The sequence below is a fragment of the Ochotona princeps genome, chromosome 8 (assembly GCF_030435755.1).
Source record: "Ochotona princeps isolate mOchPri1 chromosome 8, mOchPri1.hap1, whole genome shotgun sequence".
Classification (NCBI taxonomy): domain Eukaryota; kingdom Metazoa; phylum Chordata; class Mammalia; order Lagomorpha; family Ochotonidae; genus Ochotona; species Ochotona princeps.
Window position 1 is genome coordinate 48,172,495 of NC_080839.1, and position 18,703 is coordinate 48,191,197.

The following is an 18,703-nucleotide window of genomic DNA, read 5'->3' on the forward strand; positions in this document are numbered from 1 at the left end:
CATGAGCTTTAAACAAATCCTAGACATAACTGTACTTCCTTTCTAAACAATGTATCTTGTCTCGAGGAAAGGTATGGACTCCTTTTAAATACAGTATCATTCTTGGTTGTAAAGTCTTAACTCCTTCAACAGAGTCTGACCCTGGGTACTAAGCACTGGGAACCATGGTTAACTGTTTCCATTCACCTTCCCATGCACCATGGACCCAGGTAGCAGCCCTCCAGAGATATCTTCTACAGCCAGCTAAAGAATAAGGGGTGCACATCAGTGATTTTTACCTTTCACTATAAACCATGGAATTTGCTTTTATTTGAAACTAATTCCATTGGAAGTTGAGCATTTCAGGAACTCTACTGCAAGCTGTTTACTTCATGGAAATGCTGCCAATATCAGATGGGTAAAGATGTGGTGCCCACTCTGCAAGGTGGCAACACTCAGAGAAGGTGAGACTCTTTTCTCATTGAGGTCCAGCTCTCAAGCTTCCAAACCAGAGTTCTAAAAAGATTCCAGAATTACACAAAAGGGCCTTCCCTCCAAAGCCTGATAATGAAAGCATGCTTTCACAGATATCTCTTCTTTGTTTCAAATGAAAATGCAATGGCTTGTCTGGAAGAAAACAGTCCCATCAGGCATCAAGTTTTAGGATCAAGATTGTATCTGTTACCATTCTTTAAATTAAGTTTCTAGTCCTCCCTTATTTCAGAAAAGTGGTTAACTAGAGGTTTCCAGGACAGAGAGACTTACCAGATGAAATCCCTGCAGTGGGAGCAGTAGGTGGGCTGCCGAAGGTATGTGGCCATGAACTTGTGACCATTGACCTGGTGAACCCTGCGACGGACAGCTCCCTGCCGCTTCCTTGGCCGCATGCGCTCTCGGAACACACGCTCTTCATTGTCTTTGGGTGCTGGGAAAAGATTAGAGCAGAAAAGGAAATGGAGTCTGGGTTAGTGCATTTCAGCTATGATCTCCAGCCACCCACTGCCCCAGGGGTAGAAGTGGGGCTGGGTGGAAGGCACCTTTGCCACCAGAGGGACTTAGGGGTCTCATGCTCAGCTGCTGTAAGCGAGCCTATTGGAGGTGTGGAGACCTGGATACACATTTTCCCACCACATCCCACCTGCAATTCCATCCCAGAGCAAATTTATCTGCCAGAAGGCTTCTCCCTCCTCCCCACACCACTATAGAAATATGTTGGTCATCATGCAGGTCTGCAAGTATAAGTGATTTTTACTTCATCTATATTTAGAATATTGTATTTTCATGAACAGAAAAAAAAATGGGGACTAAAAATCAAATGTCATCAGGAACTCCTTCTAGCCACAAATGTGGTCCATAGAAGTCCAATTCAGAGACCCAAGTCCTGGGCAAGGCAGGTTAGGCAGGGGTGGGAGGAGAATTATTTTTGTAACATGTACCTCTCTTGGCTTTTTCACAACAGAATTCAGGCCAGAACACATTTAAGCAGTACGTCACCCCATAATGCATTTATAATGTAATTTGATTTGTAAATTAGCTAGTCTCTAAAACTGATTGTAATGATGGTTATACAACTACGTGATTACACTAAAAACTATTGAAGCATATACTTTAAATGAGTAAAATAAGTGACTTGTATGATACATGAATCATATCTCAGAAAAGCTGTTATAAAAAAATTAGCTAGTCATTTGCATCCTGGAAAATTCCATTTTAGGAGAAAATGGTGATAAGAGCAATTGAATTTTCACAAATGGAACACTGCTGAGATTGTGGATGGAGTCCCCTCTGATTCCTGCATTTCTTGGCTCCTTACAAAAACAGCCGGCAGCTACACCAAACGCTCTAGACTATGTAGACGCTGATTGGACAGAACCAGGTGGTGGCCAGGCAGTCCAACCCATGACCATTTAGATTTAGTGCCCTTTCAGTAGTTTGATTGACACCTGGGTCAAAGCTATTGAAATTGAGGGGGAGTGGAGGTGGGTCTGCTCCCTTGGTATAGGTGGGCAAGGATGCCAAGGCTGGCTCCTGGAAGTCAGGGTCTGGACTGGTCTGCCCCAAAGTTTCCATTTCTCCTTCCCTGCTACACATAGGTATTGGCTTTTGAGCTAGGTTTTAGGTCAAAAACACGCAGAAACAGCAGCAGCAGACCCTGACCCCAAGACAACTCTTCATTTCAGACGAGATCTCTGCAAAGCTGTGGAGCTGGTGACAGACGTGGGGTTGGAACCCATGGTAGGTGAAAACATCTACAGTTCACAGACTCTGGACTGGTCAAGGATCGGGCTGGAGCTTCCCAGGCAGAGAAGAAAGTGGTCTATATGATGTCAAGAGCATCCCCATGATTCTGCAGCCACCCTTTCCCCAGGGCCTCCCTGCCTGGAGTCTACTACCAGAAATGGATCCCTCGGCATTCCCACTGGTGTCCAGGGTTAGCCCCCACTTCACACACGCATTCAGCTGTAACACTAGGTTCCATCTTCTGTTTCGCTGCCCATCTGTCTGCTTTTATGCCAGTATCACATGGTTTGGTGACTGAAGCTTTGCATTATATTTTGGCATTAGGAAGTTTGATCTCTCCAGGTTTATTCTCCAAGTTGATTTGGCTTTTCAAGTTTTTTTTTAAACTGGGGGGGTCGGGGAGGGAAGGATGGCAATTGAATGCAAGGATGATTTTTTATGCTCCCACAGAAAACACCTGTGGACTTTTGACAGGAATTACATTGCATTTGCAAATCACTTGGACAAATGTGGACATCTGAACAATATGTGTCCTCCCTTACCACGAAAAGCAAACTAATGCCAAAAGTACACAATAAGGAGATGACAGTTTCTTCAGCATATAGTGTTGGTAAAACTGTATACTTCCATGCCAAATGATAGAATCAGGTCCTTATCTTACATCCCAACTCAAAATGTAAGATCTGAAATCATAAACCTCCTAGGGGAAAAGGGAGAAACTTATTGACATTGGTCTTGGCAATGATTTTTGGATATGTAACAAAAGGACAGGCCAGAAAAGACAAGAGGGACAACATTCAACTAAAATGCTGCACACAGAAAAGGAGAAAAATGAAAGGGCAACCTATAGAACGTAAGAAAAAAGTTTGTAAGTCATATATATGATAGTTGATATCCAAAATATAAAAAGAATGCCAAAAATGCAATAGCCGGGTGTGGTAGCCTAGCAGCTAAAGTCCTCTCCTTGAATGTACCAGGATCCCATATGGGCACAGACTCTAATCCCAGCAGCCATGCTTCCCATCTAGCTCTCTGCTTGTGGCCTGGGAAAGAAGCTAAAGACGGCCCAAAGCCCTGGGACCCTGAATCTGTGAGGGAAACCCAGAAGAAGCTCCTGGCTCCTGGCTTCATATTGGCTCAGCCTCGGCCATTTGGGGAGTGAATCAATGGATGGAAGATCTTCCTTTCTGCCTCTCCACCCCTCTGTATATCTAACTTTCTAATAAAAATAAATAAATCTTTTCTAAAAATCACTATTTTTGCTTTGATACCCAAGAGACAGTGTTAGCTAAAGAAAAAAAAAAGTATGATCTGCTATTGGCATTGCTATGAAACTGATCTATTCACTCACTGTTGGAGGTTATGTCAATTTATCTATGATTTTCAGAAATCAGTAGTAGAAGACATAGCTAAGAAAAAAAAAGCAAGCATAGCAAAGAGATTAACACTCTAATCTTCCAATTCCTTAGGAATTAACCCAAGGTTAATGATCAAACAAACTCACAGCTAGGCACTTATAAATATTCCTTAATGCATATGCATATCAACCAACTAGCAGAAATAACAAGTAGAAAAAACATTAGGAGAATGGGGTCATCCAGTCACCACTTACATTACATGTATAGTAATTTAAAAGTGATAAGAAGGAGTAGGTGTTAAGATATCACTCAGGGTGCCTGCATCCCATATCAGAGTGCCTGGTTAGAGTCCTGGCTCTGCTTTGATTTCAGCTTCCTGCAAAGTAATAAGTGATGGCTCAGGTTAGCTGAGTTCCTGCCACCCACATGGGAGACACAGATGGGCTTCTGGGCTTCAGGATTCTGCCTGGCCTATTCTGAGGTCCTGTAAACATTTGGAAAGTAAATCAGTGGATGGAGGATCTCTCTCTCTCTCTCTCTCTCTCTCTCTCTTTCTCTCCCTGAAATAAATACAAATATATCAATTTACAAAATTTAAACTGATAAGGAAAGGCCAGAGAAACCTACGGAAATGTGCTCTAACACCATGAACAACAAAATGCACAACAGCATACATACATCTCTATGTAAGTTACCTGCAGGTGGAAAGTAACAAAAAAAATTATGCTACAATAGAATGATAGGATGATACATATTGATATTTGAAAAAAAAATGTTCTCCAATGCTCTTTAGTGACTTCAGGTTTTTCACTATGTGGAAACTACATTAGGGAATGGGCAGCTCTCACACACTGCAGGAGTCGGAGGATACCTGGCAGGAAGAGGAGAGGGTCCTGGAGGTTGCCATAGAGATCAGGTGAGATGGACAAACTTCAGCTCTGACCTGACTGAAGGCTGGCCCACTGCACAGCCCCCATCCATCACATATTTGAAGCACTCTGAAGGCTGCTCACTGCTGTCACTGGTGTAGTCAGCCATGCTTGGCTGGCAGGGTTTCATTGGCCACAGCCGTGGAGGCAAAACCAACATTGGCTGCCCTCCCAGAGGACCATCTGGCTCTGGCAGATCCCTTATTTCATGGCTGCACCTGCCACACAGCAGGAGGGAAGGGTAAGTCAGGGAAAGACCAACAAAGAGCCAGACCACTTTTTGGAAATTCTCTGTGGAAATGTTGATCATTACAGGGGAGACCATGGCCAGAATTCACACAGGTACAAGCAGGGAGACCCTCCAAAACTGCTCCAAGGTCTACAGGAACCTTCAGCATCAACAACGCTACAGGCATGATTCCTAGCTGGGTCCATGAACCTAATAAATCTCACACTCTTAGGAACTCATATCAATGAACCCATATTTAAGATTTTATTTATTTATTTATATGAAAGGTAGAGAACGGGGATCTCCCCTAGTCATTGGATTCATTCTCAAGCCGCCTACAACATCTGTGGCAGTAGCGGACTGAAGGCAAATGCCAGAAACCCAATCTGGGTCTCCCATGTTTGTGACAGGGACTTAAGTACTTGCATTATCATGACTTGCTGCCTTTCAGGGTATGCTCTAGCAGGAAGTGGGCTTAGACTCAGAGCCCTGACTGCAACCCAGGCACTCAGCTATGGGACACAGGTCTCCCAAGGAGCATCTTTTAACCACTATGTCAAATGCTCACATCAATGAATATGTCACAGTCCCAGTGTGCAGAATTCGTGACAGGCTGCAGGCAGGTGTAGGAATAGTTTATCTACTCTCACCACCTCCCTACCCTTTGGGATTGAGACTTGTCAGTGTAGATTAGAAGAACATACAGAGATTCAGGTAGAGGCAGTCCCTGGCCCTCGGCCCTATGCCACTCTTCTGGCCAGTCTTGCCATTGAAGGCTTTGCTGCTCAACTGCCAATGTCTCTACCAGCCACATCTCCTACACAAAAGGTGAGCTGACAGATGGACCATCAGAACTGATGACCAACCCACACACAAGGTCACGGGCAACCTGTACTTCACCATTCTCAGGACGCCTTTGGTTGAATCGCATCTAGGTGGGAATTTCTGATAGTCCTAGACCTATGAACTGCTGTAGGCTAGCATCTTCTGTTATAACTGTAGCAGTAACTATTAAACTCAACAATCGAGCCTGCCTGCACTAGACTCGCCAGTGGTAGGCATGTGCAGCCGGCTTAGGCACACTGTCCTTCCTGACCACTAACTCTCCATGCATCCACCAAAGTTGCAGCCTCAGTTATCTGATACTAATTTCCAGAAGCTTCCATTTACCTGTTTACCTCCCTTCACCCAACACAGACCCTTACCTCCAGAGGGACAGTGAAAGGCTTCACATCCCAGATTGCACAACCTGTTCTGAAGCCCCTCTGTTGCCTGCACCTTGCTGGGGTTCTTTCTACTGCCTCTAGATGTCACTCACACACCCACTACCTGACAGCCAGCTTGCTTTTGACTCTGTTCATCCCACCCATCAAGGAACCTGAGAAAGCAGATTCCATCTCCAGGTTTGGAAAACTGTCAAGAAGACTGAGCTGGGCCAGGAACATTCAAGCTCTAAAACAAAGGCAGTGAGAAACATGGCAACTCTTGAACAAACGTTGAGGGTCTCTGATCTTGGAGCCCAGAGAACTAATTCTAGCCTACGAACCAATTTCACTGCATAAAGCAATGCAATCATCCTAGCTTCTTTGTCTGTTTAGCTGTCCGACACTGAACATTAGAAATAATGGTCGATGTTTGCCAGGCCCCTGATATGTGCTAACCACAACTGCAAGCAACTTCTGTTCAGTAGGTACTATCATGAATACAAAAGGCAGTGTGCCATATACAACAGTATGTCAAAAAGTTGGTGGAAAGTGGAATGAAGAGAGTACAGTGATGCAACAAATCTGAAACCCATGCATACTTTCGTTCTAATTCACATTTACCCTGAACTTCTGGAAGATACCAGTGTCAACCCGCTATAACTCTAAGTTCTGCATTTGCAGTCATCCAAGAATGGGTTGAAAATGCCTTCAAAAATTACATCTGTACTAGACACCTATAGACTGTCTTTCTCACTATGTTTCCCTAAACAATAGGGTGCAACAACTATTTATACTCCATGAGGTATAAGTCATCTAGCATAATTTAAGATGTATGGAGGGATAGCTGTATGTCTGCAAATACCACATTGCTGTATGTACATATTTGAGCATCCACAAATTTTGGTATCTGAGATGTGTGGTGGGGGGCAGTGCTGGAACCAATGCCCTGCACAGATTGAGGACAATGGTAAATGGGATAGGTAGGCACCCTGCATGTATCCTCTAATAATACCACTAGCAGTGTTATTCTCATAGAAACCAAGGCTCCACATGGCAAAACAGCTACTCTGCAGGAAGCTTGCAGCCAATAGTAATAGCTCCCTAAGGACAGCAGAAGAGGCTGGGTCCCCTTGAACCAAGCAGTGTGAATAGAAGACTCCTGCTGGTTCCAGATGGCTCACCTGACTACACACCTGCCCTTACTCTCCATCAGAGACTTAGAGAAGCAAGCCAAAGGGGATTGACTGGATCCACCTAATGGAAGTTAACACAATGGCTGAATGAAGTAGATATGCTAAGTCCACCAAGAAACTAAAGAGAAAAAATAATTCAGCATATGTCCATTTCCATAAAATGCAAAAAAGAACAGGTTAAATACACTCAAGTACACAGAAGCCAGACTGCAGAGTGGACCTGCTGCAAGGGTATGTGATAAACTGCTCAACTAGCAGATGCTGGGTGCTGGAGATTGTTCTGCCACAGACTAAACTTCTCTTGGCCACAAAGCAATGAAACGAGCCCACACACTCAAGTATTGCTCTCAAACATTCTGGAATTAGTGGTGACACAAATAAACCATGGACCAACCAGTGCTGTTTTTGATAGCAGTGGAAAGGAGCAGGAGGTGGTCCTGCTAAGACGGACCCTTCTCCAGTCAACCTTCGGGGAGTTGACCTAACGTTCCCTTTCAATAATTCTTTTTGTTTGATGTTATGAACTTCTTGGTAGCAAAAAAAAATGTAAGGTCAGTGGAAGGAAAATAAAGCTATGTACTACCCAGCAAAGCAGGAGTACTTTTACAAAAATTCTTACTCTATTTTTCTCACAGAAAATATTTTCAAGTGAAATGAATGCTGCACGGCAGTGTTTTAAACATTAAGTAAATATTTATGAGATGCCAGAGATTGCATTTTCCATGTTGTTCTCACACAATACATTAAAGAAAATCTCTGTTGAAAACAGGAAAAGGAAATGGTGATTAATTCCTTCAGGGAGATGAAGCTGAGCTATCCATATCTCTTGCAGAGTCCCACCATGTGCATCAGAAGCATCTAAGAGATCTGCATCACCTGCTTGATTCTTGTGCAACCCAGCCAAAAGAGCCCTGCCCATGTATTTGGACCAGCATCTCAAATACAAACTGAGTTCTCTTTCCTTTCTGGATCTGCTGTCCTGCACTGGGGACAGAGCAATGAAAACAAAACTGTAGCCAGCTTGTGCTTGACAGGAAAAGGGCATGAAAACATTGGACATTGATGGGGTTGGACGGGCAAATAGGGTAGTGTAAACTGAAGCCAAGTAGGGCAGCTGCTGGACAATAGGGAGAATGAGAAGCAACCCCTGACACCACTGCCCCATGCTCTGATGCCAAGCACACCACCCTGAATACAGAATATCTTACCTCCTGTCTTCCTTCATTCGTTCCTTTACATACTGGAGTTGCAATGGAACTTGCCCGCAGGCCCTGGTACCCAGGAAATGTCACTCCTTCCAGGAGGAAACCACAAAGCAAAATCCCTCTGGGCAGACTGCTAAAAGCTTAGAGGGCTCCCAGCCCGGGAACTCCGCCAAGTGGGGCACCAGCCAAGAGAGGGAGGGGGCAGAAGCCCCGCTGGTGCCAAGAGAAAGTCCTCATGAACCACAGGAAATGGAGCTATTGCAGAATGCCGGGCACCTGAGCTCTGGGGAGCTCCTGGCCTGTGGAGTGAGGCTCTGTCCCTGGCTTTCGGTTCTAAGATGCTGCCTTAACACACACCTGTGAACAGCAGCAAGGTGTCTGTGTGCTCCAGGCAGGGGGTGGTGGGGGTTGTGCGAATGTGCGGAGGTGACAGCATCAGCGCCAAAGGCTGTCTAACATCCACCCCCTCCTTCCAATATGAAAACACACCTTTCAACAGGTTATGGGCTTATTAACTGAAAAAGCCACACCTTCCACTTGTAGTTTACATCAGCTGTTCTCCATCAGCCTGTGAGCAGCAGGCAGAGTCTAAGGCCAAAGCAGAGCGAGCCAGCCATGATCCCAAAGCCCGTCTTCCTCACCTGGAGCTCCAGAGAGCATCTCAACATTAAGCACCTATGTGGGTTCCCAAACTACAATAAACTTTTTTCCTTCAAACTCTTCTTTTGCTATGGCAGTTTTGAGCCCTCACTCATCTTCAAAGTTCAAATTAAAAAGAAAGAAAAGAAACAAACATGGCCTCTTCCAAAGAGACCTGGAATTCTGGGAAGTGGTCATGAAGTTGACCAGGTGAATATTTTTATGAGATTGCCAGAAAAGCAAGCAGAGCTCTGGCAAGGCAGAGTCCAACTCCTAGAAGAAAATGGGAACAGGTGTTAGCCTCATGGCTGAGAGGCTCGCATCCACACTGGAGGATCTGGACTTGATTCCTGGTGCTGACTCTGCAGCCCAGGTTCCTGCTACTATAGACCCCAGCAGACCATGGTTCCTGGTACTCACATGGCACACCTGGACTGAATTCCAGACTCTCAGCTTTACACTGGAGTTCTGTAAACATCTGGGGAGTGGAGCAGCGGATCAGTTTTCTTCCTCTCCTCCACTCTCACCCTCTCTCTCGGGAGTGTGGAGTGCGTGTGTGTGTGTCTGTCTGTCTGACTCTCAATATATACATAAACACTTTAATAAGAATCCATCAAATCTTCAAATAGCAATGAAAGGAAATAAGAGAGATGGGAAAATAAAAGACGTTAAGGGTGATTAAGTCAGCAAAATCAAGTTAATAATGGGTCAAATGAACCTTCCCAGTAAGCAGACATATTCGATATAACAAAAGCTCTCCCAGGTCCTTGGTTCCTAGCGATCAAGGAGTGACCTCACCCGCCTTCCACGCTCCTTCCTATTAACTCTGTCTTATCACTGGGGAGCTGCACACACTAAGCAAGCCCAAGCTTTCCACACATGCAGCTACACTGGTCGTCCTCTGATGGAACTTACACCTTCTCCTCTGGCCTCAAAGTCTGCTTAAACCAAACCTTTTCTTAGGCATTCTATGTCCCACTGTGACTGTGACCAAAGCTCTTCACAGAGAGGAACCAGAAGGTCAAAAGCAATGACACTTTTAATAGTTGAAAGCACCACATCACCTAACTAGTGCTCCTGCAGGGTGCAGAGGGTCTGACTCGCAAACACACATGTCTACCATGCTTCCTTTATTGCTGGCACCTCTCCTTTGCCAACGGACCTGAAGATCCAGGGCATATGCCAGATCCCTGGTTATTCAGGCTTAGGGTCTCAATGACTCCTGTCTCCCCTTGAGCTGTCTCCCATGGTGATCTGAGAACATTAGGCAAGAGCAGCTGCGGTGTGAGGAGGAACATCCTATTCTAAAAGCACTGCAACCGACAGAGACTACAGCCAAATGTCAGCTGCATCTCCACAAACCCCTGTGCAAAGGAGATGAAAAACTGCCAAGAGAAAAAGAGAAGAAACTCCCCCAGCTTTGCAGTTTAATGAACCCAAGGAAATATTCTAAGACCTCAGAGGCCTAAAGGAGCTCCAGTCAGCTTAGTTCTTGGTGCTAATGCAGAGATCAAATTACCCAAATGAATAACTTATCTTTGTCCAGAAGGAAAATACTGCTGCCACAGGCCCTGTTTTGAATCTCAGCCATGTTCTAGGGGGAGAAGAAGAAATGGCCTGACATTACCCAACTTTTCTCCAGCTAAAATACAACTCCTATGGTATGCCTATGGACTTCCAGGCAGCCCAAGAGTTGGGTCTTTGACTTACAGAAGTCGGCACGTGATCTGGAAATCTGGAACCTGCTCACACCTGTACGGCCATCAATGCCTTTTGGTAAGTTAGACTTTAAGCAGGAACCAGTCCTGCACAAAGCAGGCTACCACTTTCCTGAAACGCTAGCAAATCTGGTTACCTCCAATAGATGGTGAAGTGCCTAAGAAATGAGAAGAGAGATCTCCTGGGAGAAAGAGGCAAGAAGAAGCATCACAGTATCTGGAAGAAATAACAGAGTTAAATAGGAGACAAAGCAGCCAGCCTCCACACAGAGCCTTGGCAATCCCTGCCTGCTGCAATTCACACTCTGGCATGGTCACCTCCTATAGAGAGACACCTGCTGCTTGTGAGACCAAAGTTACCCTGCAGAAAAAATAGAATGGATTTCTGCATAGTGGCTTCTGCTTTGCTGTCTCTTTGAGTCAGCAACTGTGGAGAAAGCCTGCAGTGGCGTGCTCCTCGTCCTAGAGGAGCCCTTGGGAAAGGCCCCTTGATAGGAAGACCCGCACTGACTTGTGAGCCTCATGCACCCACCACATGAGAATCCTCTCCTGCAGCCCTCCGGTCAAACCTTCAGATGACCAATGCCCAGGCCAATGTCCTAAGTCTCTTGGAGAGATCGTGAGCCACAGCCACCCCACTGACACTGACTGATATTACCCTGAGTTGTTTACATTCGATGTAATTTATCATGTAATGTTAGGGACTTAATTCAAGGGGGAGTGATAGACCAACAAGCAAGACACACATAGGAACTTTTAAAAATCTTATTATTTGTTTAAGAAGAGGAAAGAAAGAGCGAAAAAAATATTTTAAGTAGGTAACTGTTCACTCAACCAGGGTTTACTGGGTGCCTTCTGGGTCTTTGGTGCCTATACACCATGTAGGAGGGAGAGAAAGAATGAATCCTACAAAAGGCAAGCTTATTTGAGATACCCCATTACCTGGAGAGTAGTCCCCGTGTAAAAGTGAGTTAGGCTGACCCAGATCATGAGAACACGCAGTCAGAGATGCTGGCAAAGGCCTGGTATCCACCAAAACAGCCTGACTCCTGCTGCCGCCAGCTCCTCTGTGCTCACTTTAACCTTTGCCTGAGGCCCCAAGCCCCAAAGAAACACAAGTCCTCTGGAAGGCCATGAATATACAGAGTTCATATATTCCCCTCCATACCATTCTTGAAGAAAAAAATGAATATTCCTGTCTTATCTCAGGAGAAATTAGGGGGAAAATGCAATAATATGAGTAAAATCAGTTGGGGGGAATGGAATTTGGGGAGGAGGTAAGGAAATCCCAGAAGCCATGGAGTTGTACCATAAAATTAAAAATAAAATAGAACGGAAAAAAAGAAAAAAGAAATCAGAAAAAAAAACTTGAGAAAATTCAAGCATGTTATTCATATTTCTCTTACAGGTGGTTTATAGATGTTTTTTAAAGCTACAGATGCAAAAATTACATGAAGATGGGCGGATTGGAAGAGGAGAAGGCAACACCTTTTCAGTGCATACGGAGTTTGATGAGAAGTGGTAGAGTTTTCCTTTTAAAACAAGACTACTGGCACCAAAACAGAAAAGAAGTTACACAGACAGCCCCTCTTTTTCCACAATACATTCTCCAGGGAATGGCACAAGCACATGCGGGAAGGACACAGGCCCTACACTCATTTGTACTGACATGGATCACTTCATATAAGATTGTGAGAGATGGGGGGCAGGTAAGGCGACACGGGAGCAAACAGAATCACCATACGGGCAGCAGCCCCAAGGAACGAAGAGTTCATGTCTGTTTGAGTTGAGCAGGAAGGATATTTCAGATTGAAGCATTTCTGAAATTTGGTGCAAGCCACCGCACATCCTGCAGAAACAATCCATCCATGAAAGAGCTCCCCTCCTCTACTCTGGGGCTACAGAAAATGAAGTCAATGTCTGTTTTTTTAACAAACACTATTTACTTTCTCCAAACTGCAGCTTGCAAATAGCCAGATCAAATCTATTACTGAAGAAATTAAGTGAGATGCTAAAATGCGCATGTGTGTGTGTGTGTGTGTGTACACAAGGCACAGTAACTAAAATAAGGTTACAACATGACACTTTCTGTTCTTCCGAATCACTTTCATGAGGATAAAAGATGGCAGTGTTCAAGAAGGCGTATGTCCTTCATTCTAGACCTGCCCCTGCCTCCCTGGCTAGCAGCCAAGCCCAAATGCCCTACTGAAAGGACAGCTCATCTTTGCACCTGCTGTCTACCATGTGCAATGACCTTCCTCTTGCACTGGGTAAGTTTAGGGCTTTCCTAAAGCTCATGTTGCATTCTCCCCCTTGCTTGCCATTTAAGAGAACTCCAGATGACTTTGGACTGAGGACTGCCTGAAAATGGACAAGCTATTAGGACAAGGACTCCAGGTTGATTCTCATCTTATCATCCTGAAGGGCACACCCATTAGACTAGACACACATCCCGGTCATAAGTTCACACCAACCAGAAAACCTTTCTAGATCTCACAAATCGCCCCTCCTTAAAACTCCTTAAGGGGAAGTCTTGGTCAAAGGATTCTAGGAAACCATTTTTGAAGGCCAGAAGGAGGGAAAATAGAGACGTGGGCATAGTCGTTATCCTCATCAAAACCAAAATAGCATTGGAGGCCACTGACATTCTAGTACCTGTTTCTTCATAGTGAACTGTATTCTGAGCAAAGTAACAGTGCAAAGTTCAGCACACATCAGAGTTACTTGGAGGGCTTGTTTAAACACGTGCTTCTAGACCTCATCCCCCAAGTGGCTGGATCAGGGGTCAGGGGTCCAGGGAGGGGCTGAGTTTAGTTTATCGTGTGTTCTGAGATGAGACTGATGCTGCTAGTCTGGAACGACATTCTGAGAACTCTGCAGATCCCACTCCCTACCTTGCCTGAATCACCTCAAAAGTCATTAAAACCTCCTTGTGACATCAAAACCAGAGCAGACCATCACCCCATTACAGAACAACAGACACAGGGGAGGGGGGAGGGTCAACACAACAGAATACAGTCCAGAAACCAGTGCAAGCAGTCAATCCAACCGATTTTCAACAAAGACACAAAGACAATTCAATGGAGAAAGCAAAACCTCTTCAGTCCTTGGTACTGGAAAAACTAGATGGCTATATGCAAAACATAAGCACAGATCGATCTAAACTTTGCAACTTGTGCAAAAACACTCAAAATGTATTGTACATGTAATATGTAAAACCTGAAAAAAAGTCTAGAGAACACCAACAAAATTTCTGTAACCTTGGGGTTAGAGAAAGATTTATTAGCTCTGACTTGGAAAACATAACTCATCAAAGAAAAATTGGTGAGTTAAGCTTCTTCAAAATTACTAAGTTTGGCTGCTTGTAAGAAATTTCCTGGAAAATAAAATGGCAAATCTCAAAATGAGACAAATATGTGCCAATCACACACTGAGTAAAATAAGAATCTACAATATAGAAACAACTCTCAGAATTCAAAGAGAAAACAAACCAATAAAAATAAGAAAAGGGGGCCCAGTGTGGTAGCCTAGTGGCTAAAGTCCTCATCTTGCATGCCCGGGATCCCATATAGGTATCAGTTCATATCCTGGCTGCTCTACTTCCCTTTCAGCTTCCTGCTTGTGGCTTGAAAAAGCAGTCGAGGACAGTCCAAAGTCTTGGGACCCTGCACCCATGTAGGAGACTCAGAAGAAGTTCCTGGCTTCTGGCTTCATACAGGCTCAGCTCTGGCTCTTGCAGCTACTTTGGCAGTGAATCAGCAAATGGAAGATTTTTCTATCCCCTCTTCACTCTATAAATCTGCCTTTCCAATAAAAATAAATAAATCTTATTTTAAGAAGGAAAGACTTTAAAGAAATCTCATCCAAAAAAGATATATGGAGGTAAATGCCTGAGAAGACACTCAATGTTAGTTGATGGAAATGCCAGGTTAAACAACATGGAACTATCGCTATGTGCCCACCAGGATAGTTAGTACAACAAAACCTGAAAATGTGGAGAAATTTATGCTATCAGGTGGATGGAGCTTGCATACTTCACTGGTCAAGAGACAGAATAACTGTCACTTAGGGAAACAGTTGGCAGATTCTTTTAAAACCAGACACACCCATTTAGCACACGCAGTCTAGTAACCTCATTCCTACCTGCTTATTCAAACGGAACAGAGACACATTCACACAAAAACCAATATGCAAGTATTTATAGCAGCTTTATTTTTCATCACCAAAAGCTGGGAAGAATCCAAGTATACCTCAGCAAGGGTACGGCTAAATAGACAAATCAGGACACACCTACACTGAGAATTTTCTTCAGCAAAAACAAGAAATGAATTATGGATACAGGCAACAGAAAGATGACTCTCCAGTGCACCATTCTAACTGAAAAAAGGGTGAGCCACTTCCAGAAGACACATACACTATGCAATTCTATCCCGATGACATTCAGGGAAAAACAATGTTACTGGCACTGCCCAGAGGTGGGTCATTACCTCAGGTTGCATAATAGGGTTGACTAGGGAAAGGAAATGACAGAACTATTCATGTACACACACACACACACATATATATATATATACACACATATATGTATTGGTTTATTTATTTGTAATTACAGACAGTGCTCCTTCATCTGTTGATTCACTCCCCCAGTGGTCACAACAGCTGGGGCTGAACCACGCCATGCCCAGAGCCAGGAACTCCACCCTGGTCTTCCATGTGGGCTGCAGCGGTTCAAATACTTGGGCCATCTGCCACTATCTTCCCAGGTGCATTAGTTAGCAGGGAGCTTCTGGGGAGTGGAGCAGCTGGGATTCAAACTAACAATCATATGGTATGTCAGTGACACAAGCAATGGCTTAACTTGCTGTACCCCAATGCCAGATGGGAACTATTCTATATTTTGATAGTGATCTTGGTCACATGAATGCATGTATTTGTCAAAATTGTGCCCTAGAAAGGGCACATGTAAATAAATTAAAATTTTTAAGTAGAAAAATAATTAAGGCCCTATTATATCCTCAGCCCTGTCAGGAACTACAAAGGAATGTAGCTTAGCATAGTTGAAAAGGAGCATCTGCCAGAAGTTTTAAATACCTGCCCCTGAGAGCCCAGCTGGGCAACGGAGACTGTAGTAGTGCCAGAGAACTACACTATTATTTGTTTTATGTGAAAGGCAGAAAGAGAGATACTGACCCAACCCTGATTGCGGAATGCAATCAGGGTTGGGTCAGGCTGTAAACCAGGAGCCTGGAGCTTAATTTGGGCCTCCTGCGTAGGTGACAGGCACCATTTGCTTGCTGCCTCCCAGGCTGTACACTAGCAAAGAAGTTGGCACTGGAAGCAGAGCCAGGACTCAACCTCGGACCCTCTCTTGGGGGATGCAGGCATCCCAAGTGGCGTCATCATGCCCACTCCTGCTTCTCCCTTTAAAGCAGTGATCTCCCTCCTCCCACCACGCCCTGCTTTTCACTTCTCTCTTCCAAGCTCCTCCACACATTGTTCCCCTCCGCTCACCTAAATCTCCTTCACCTTTTAAAATCATCTCATCTGTGAAAACTTCCCCTAGGAGACCAGATCCACAGGGATCCCCTCTGTCTTTGAACTACTCTGTCCAATTAAACATTCATCTGGGTAACAATTATGCTCTTTGTGAGCACTTGGCATGCTGTTTGGGCTGTCCCCTCCCAGACTGCTGGTTACTTCAGGAAAAGGAGCCCCAAAGCTCACCCTGCAACCCACCTCACCGCCCATCACTCCCACCATCTAGTGCCAATCACCATTAGTTGAATGAAATGCCAAAGCATCAACAATAGGTTCCAGAAGCAGCGTGCTTTCAAACACATACTAATTCATGCACTTACAGTTTAAAATCACTGTATTTTTCCTTGCATACAATACCAAAGCATTTTTTTCACATATTAAAAGCCGCCCCTAGTTTAAACAATTTATCAATCCATAAAGAAGCCACAATAGCCCAGTAAGCACATGCATTTCTTGACATACAGTTGTTTCCAAGTATAAGGTTCCTTTCAATGTTTTGGCACATTGAAAGCAGAGTCCCCACGCTCTTCTTTTTAACACTAATCAAACAAATTCCATATATTTCATGTCCCTTCCAGAGTTCTATGGCCAGCCAACTTGAGTTAATGTGTACCATCCATGGATATTTTCTGTTTCCATGCACACTTCAGCTTGTTTTCGATATGCCAGTTTAATTCACCCCCTAATCCTAGAGAACTGAGTCTATGGAGGAGTCATTGTATTTGGAGTCTCACATTCACTTTCACTCTAAGTTTCAGTGATTTTACAGTAAAGGATAAATCGCCAATGTAATATTGAGAGTTGTTGGATCACAAAGAAACTTTCTCCTGAAAATTTCTAACTGGCACCTCAACAGTCAGCTTTTTGTGATGAGAAATTATTAGGGTTCACAGACATGGAGGAAAGACCCCACAGACAATCCCACAGACATGGTGGTGACTGAATTGGACTGTTTCCTCCTGTGCCCACCATCACGAGCACCAGACAAGATCCTGTGTACCCATGATCCCCTTTGGCAGGAGAGGAGATCATGGGAAAGGCTTAAACCAATACTGTCTTAGAAGGCCACTTATCTTTTTAATTATTTATTTGAAAGCAGAGTTACAGAGATAGAAACAGCCCATCTGCTACTCTTTTTTTTAAAGATTTATTCATTTTTTATTACAGCCAGATATACACAGAGGAGGAGAGACAGAGGAGGAAGATCTTCCGTCCGATGATTCAATCCCCAAGTGAGCCGCAACGGACTGGTGCACGCCGATCCAAAGCCGGGAACCTGGAACCTCCTCCGGGTCTCCCACATGGGTGCAGGGTCCCAAGGCTTTGGGCCATCCTCGACTGCTTTCCCAGGCCACAAGCAGGGAGCTGGATGGGAAGTGGAGCTGCCGGGATTAGGACCGGCGCCCGTATGGGATCCCGGGGCTTTCAAGGCGAGGACTTTAACCGCTAGGCCACGCATGCTGGGCCCATCTGCTACTCTTAAAATAGCAACTGCCAGAGCTGAACCAGACCAGAGCCAGGAGCTTCTCTTGGGTCTCCCAAGCTCTTGGGCCTTTCTCTACTGCCTTCCCAGGCACAACAGGATGGAGCTGAATGAATAGCAGAGCAGATGGGACTCAAACCAGTGCCCAAACGAGATGTCAGCATCTCAGGCAGCAGCTTTACTTGCTATGCCACAACATCAGCTCCTAGCCACTCCTTTCCAGTTCTGGCCTGAATTGAGCTTATCCCTAGGTAGATGAAACAGACATTCAGCTACTATAGCAGTGAGTGTCAGAAACACAAAAATCGCCAGGCCAACACTGCTCACACCCAACTGTGCAACGGAATCTCCTGGAGACCTGCTAAAGCACGCTCCCAGGGAATCAGCCTTGGGGCACAGCAGGGAGAGCAGCCACTAGGGATGCCAGATTCCATACAGGAGCATCGGTTCAAATCCTGGCTACTCTACTTCTGCTCCAGATCTCTGCTAAGTGATCCTGGCATGTAATGGAGGATGGCCCAAAGACTTGAGAACCCTGTCATCCACATGAGAAACCAGATGGAGTTCCTGGGCCCTGGCTTTGGCCTGGGTTGTTGGGACCATTGAGGGACTAAGCAAGGGGATAGATTCTCTCTCTCTGTTGTTCTGCTTTCCAAATAAATAAATAAATAGATACTTTTTATTGGGGGGGGAGCAGGTTACCTGGCCTCACCCAGAAGTTCTATTCAGCAGGTCTGGGTTGGGGCCTGAAACACATTTCTAGGGGAGCTCCAAAGGGATGTGAATGGGTTCAGAACTAAGTGCACTTTCAGACACACTGCTCTCTTGGGTGACCAGAACCTCCAGGGAATTCTGTGCCAAGAAATGGGAACAAGCCCAAGTGGAGGTTCCCAGGCATGGCCCCTCCTATTAAGGCAGCCCCAGGCCCTATAAGGAGAGAGGCTGCCCATCACGTGTTTCTGAAAGAGGACCATGGGTACACAGGG

General features: G+C 44.9%; 1 protein-coding gene across 1 annotated transcript in view; it reads right to left on the reverse strand.

Moving 5' to 3' along the window:
• Nucleotides 1-18,703, reverse strand: part of PRKCE (protein kinase C epsilon) — a 481,837-nt gene that overhangs the window by 180,882 nt on the left and 282,252 nt on the right. The window contains exon 3 of the mRNA XM_004582783.4: nucleotides 745-904. Coding sequence (XP_004582840.1) covers nucleotides 745-904 — 160 coding nt within the window. The remainder of the gene's footprint in view (nucleotides 1-744; nucleotides 905-18,703) is intronic.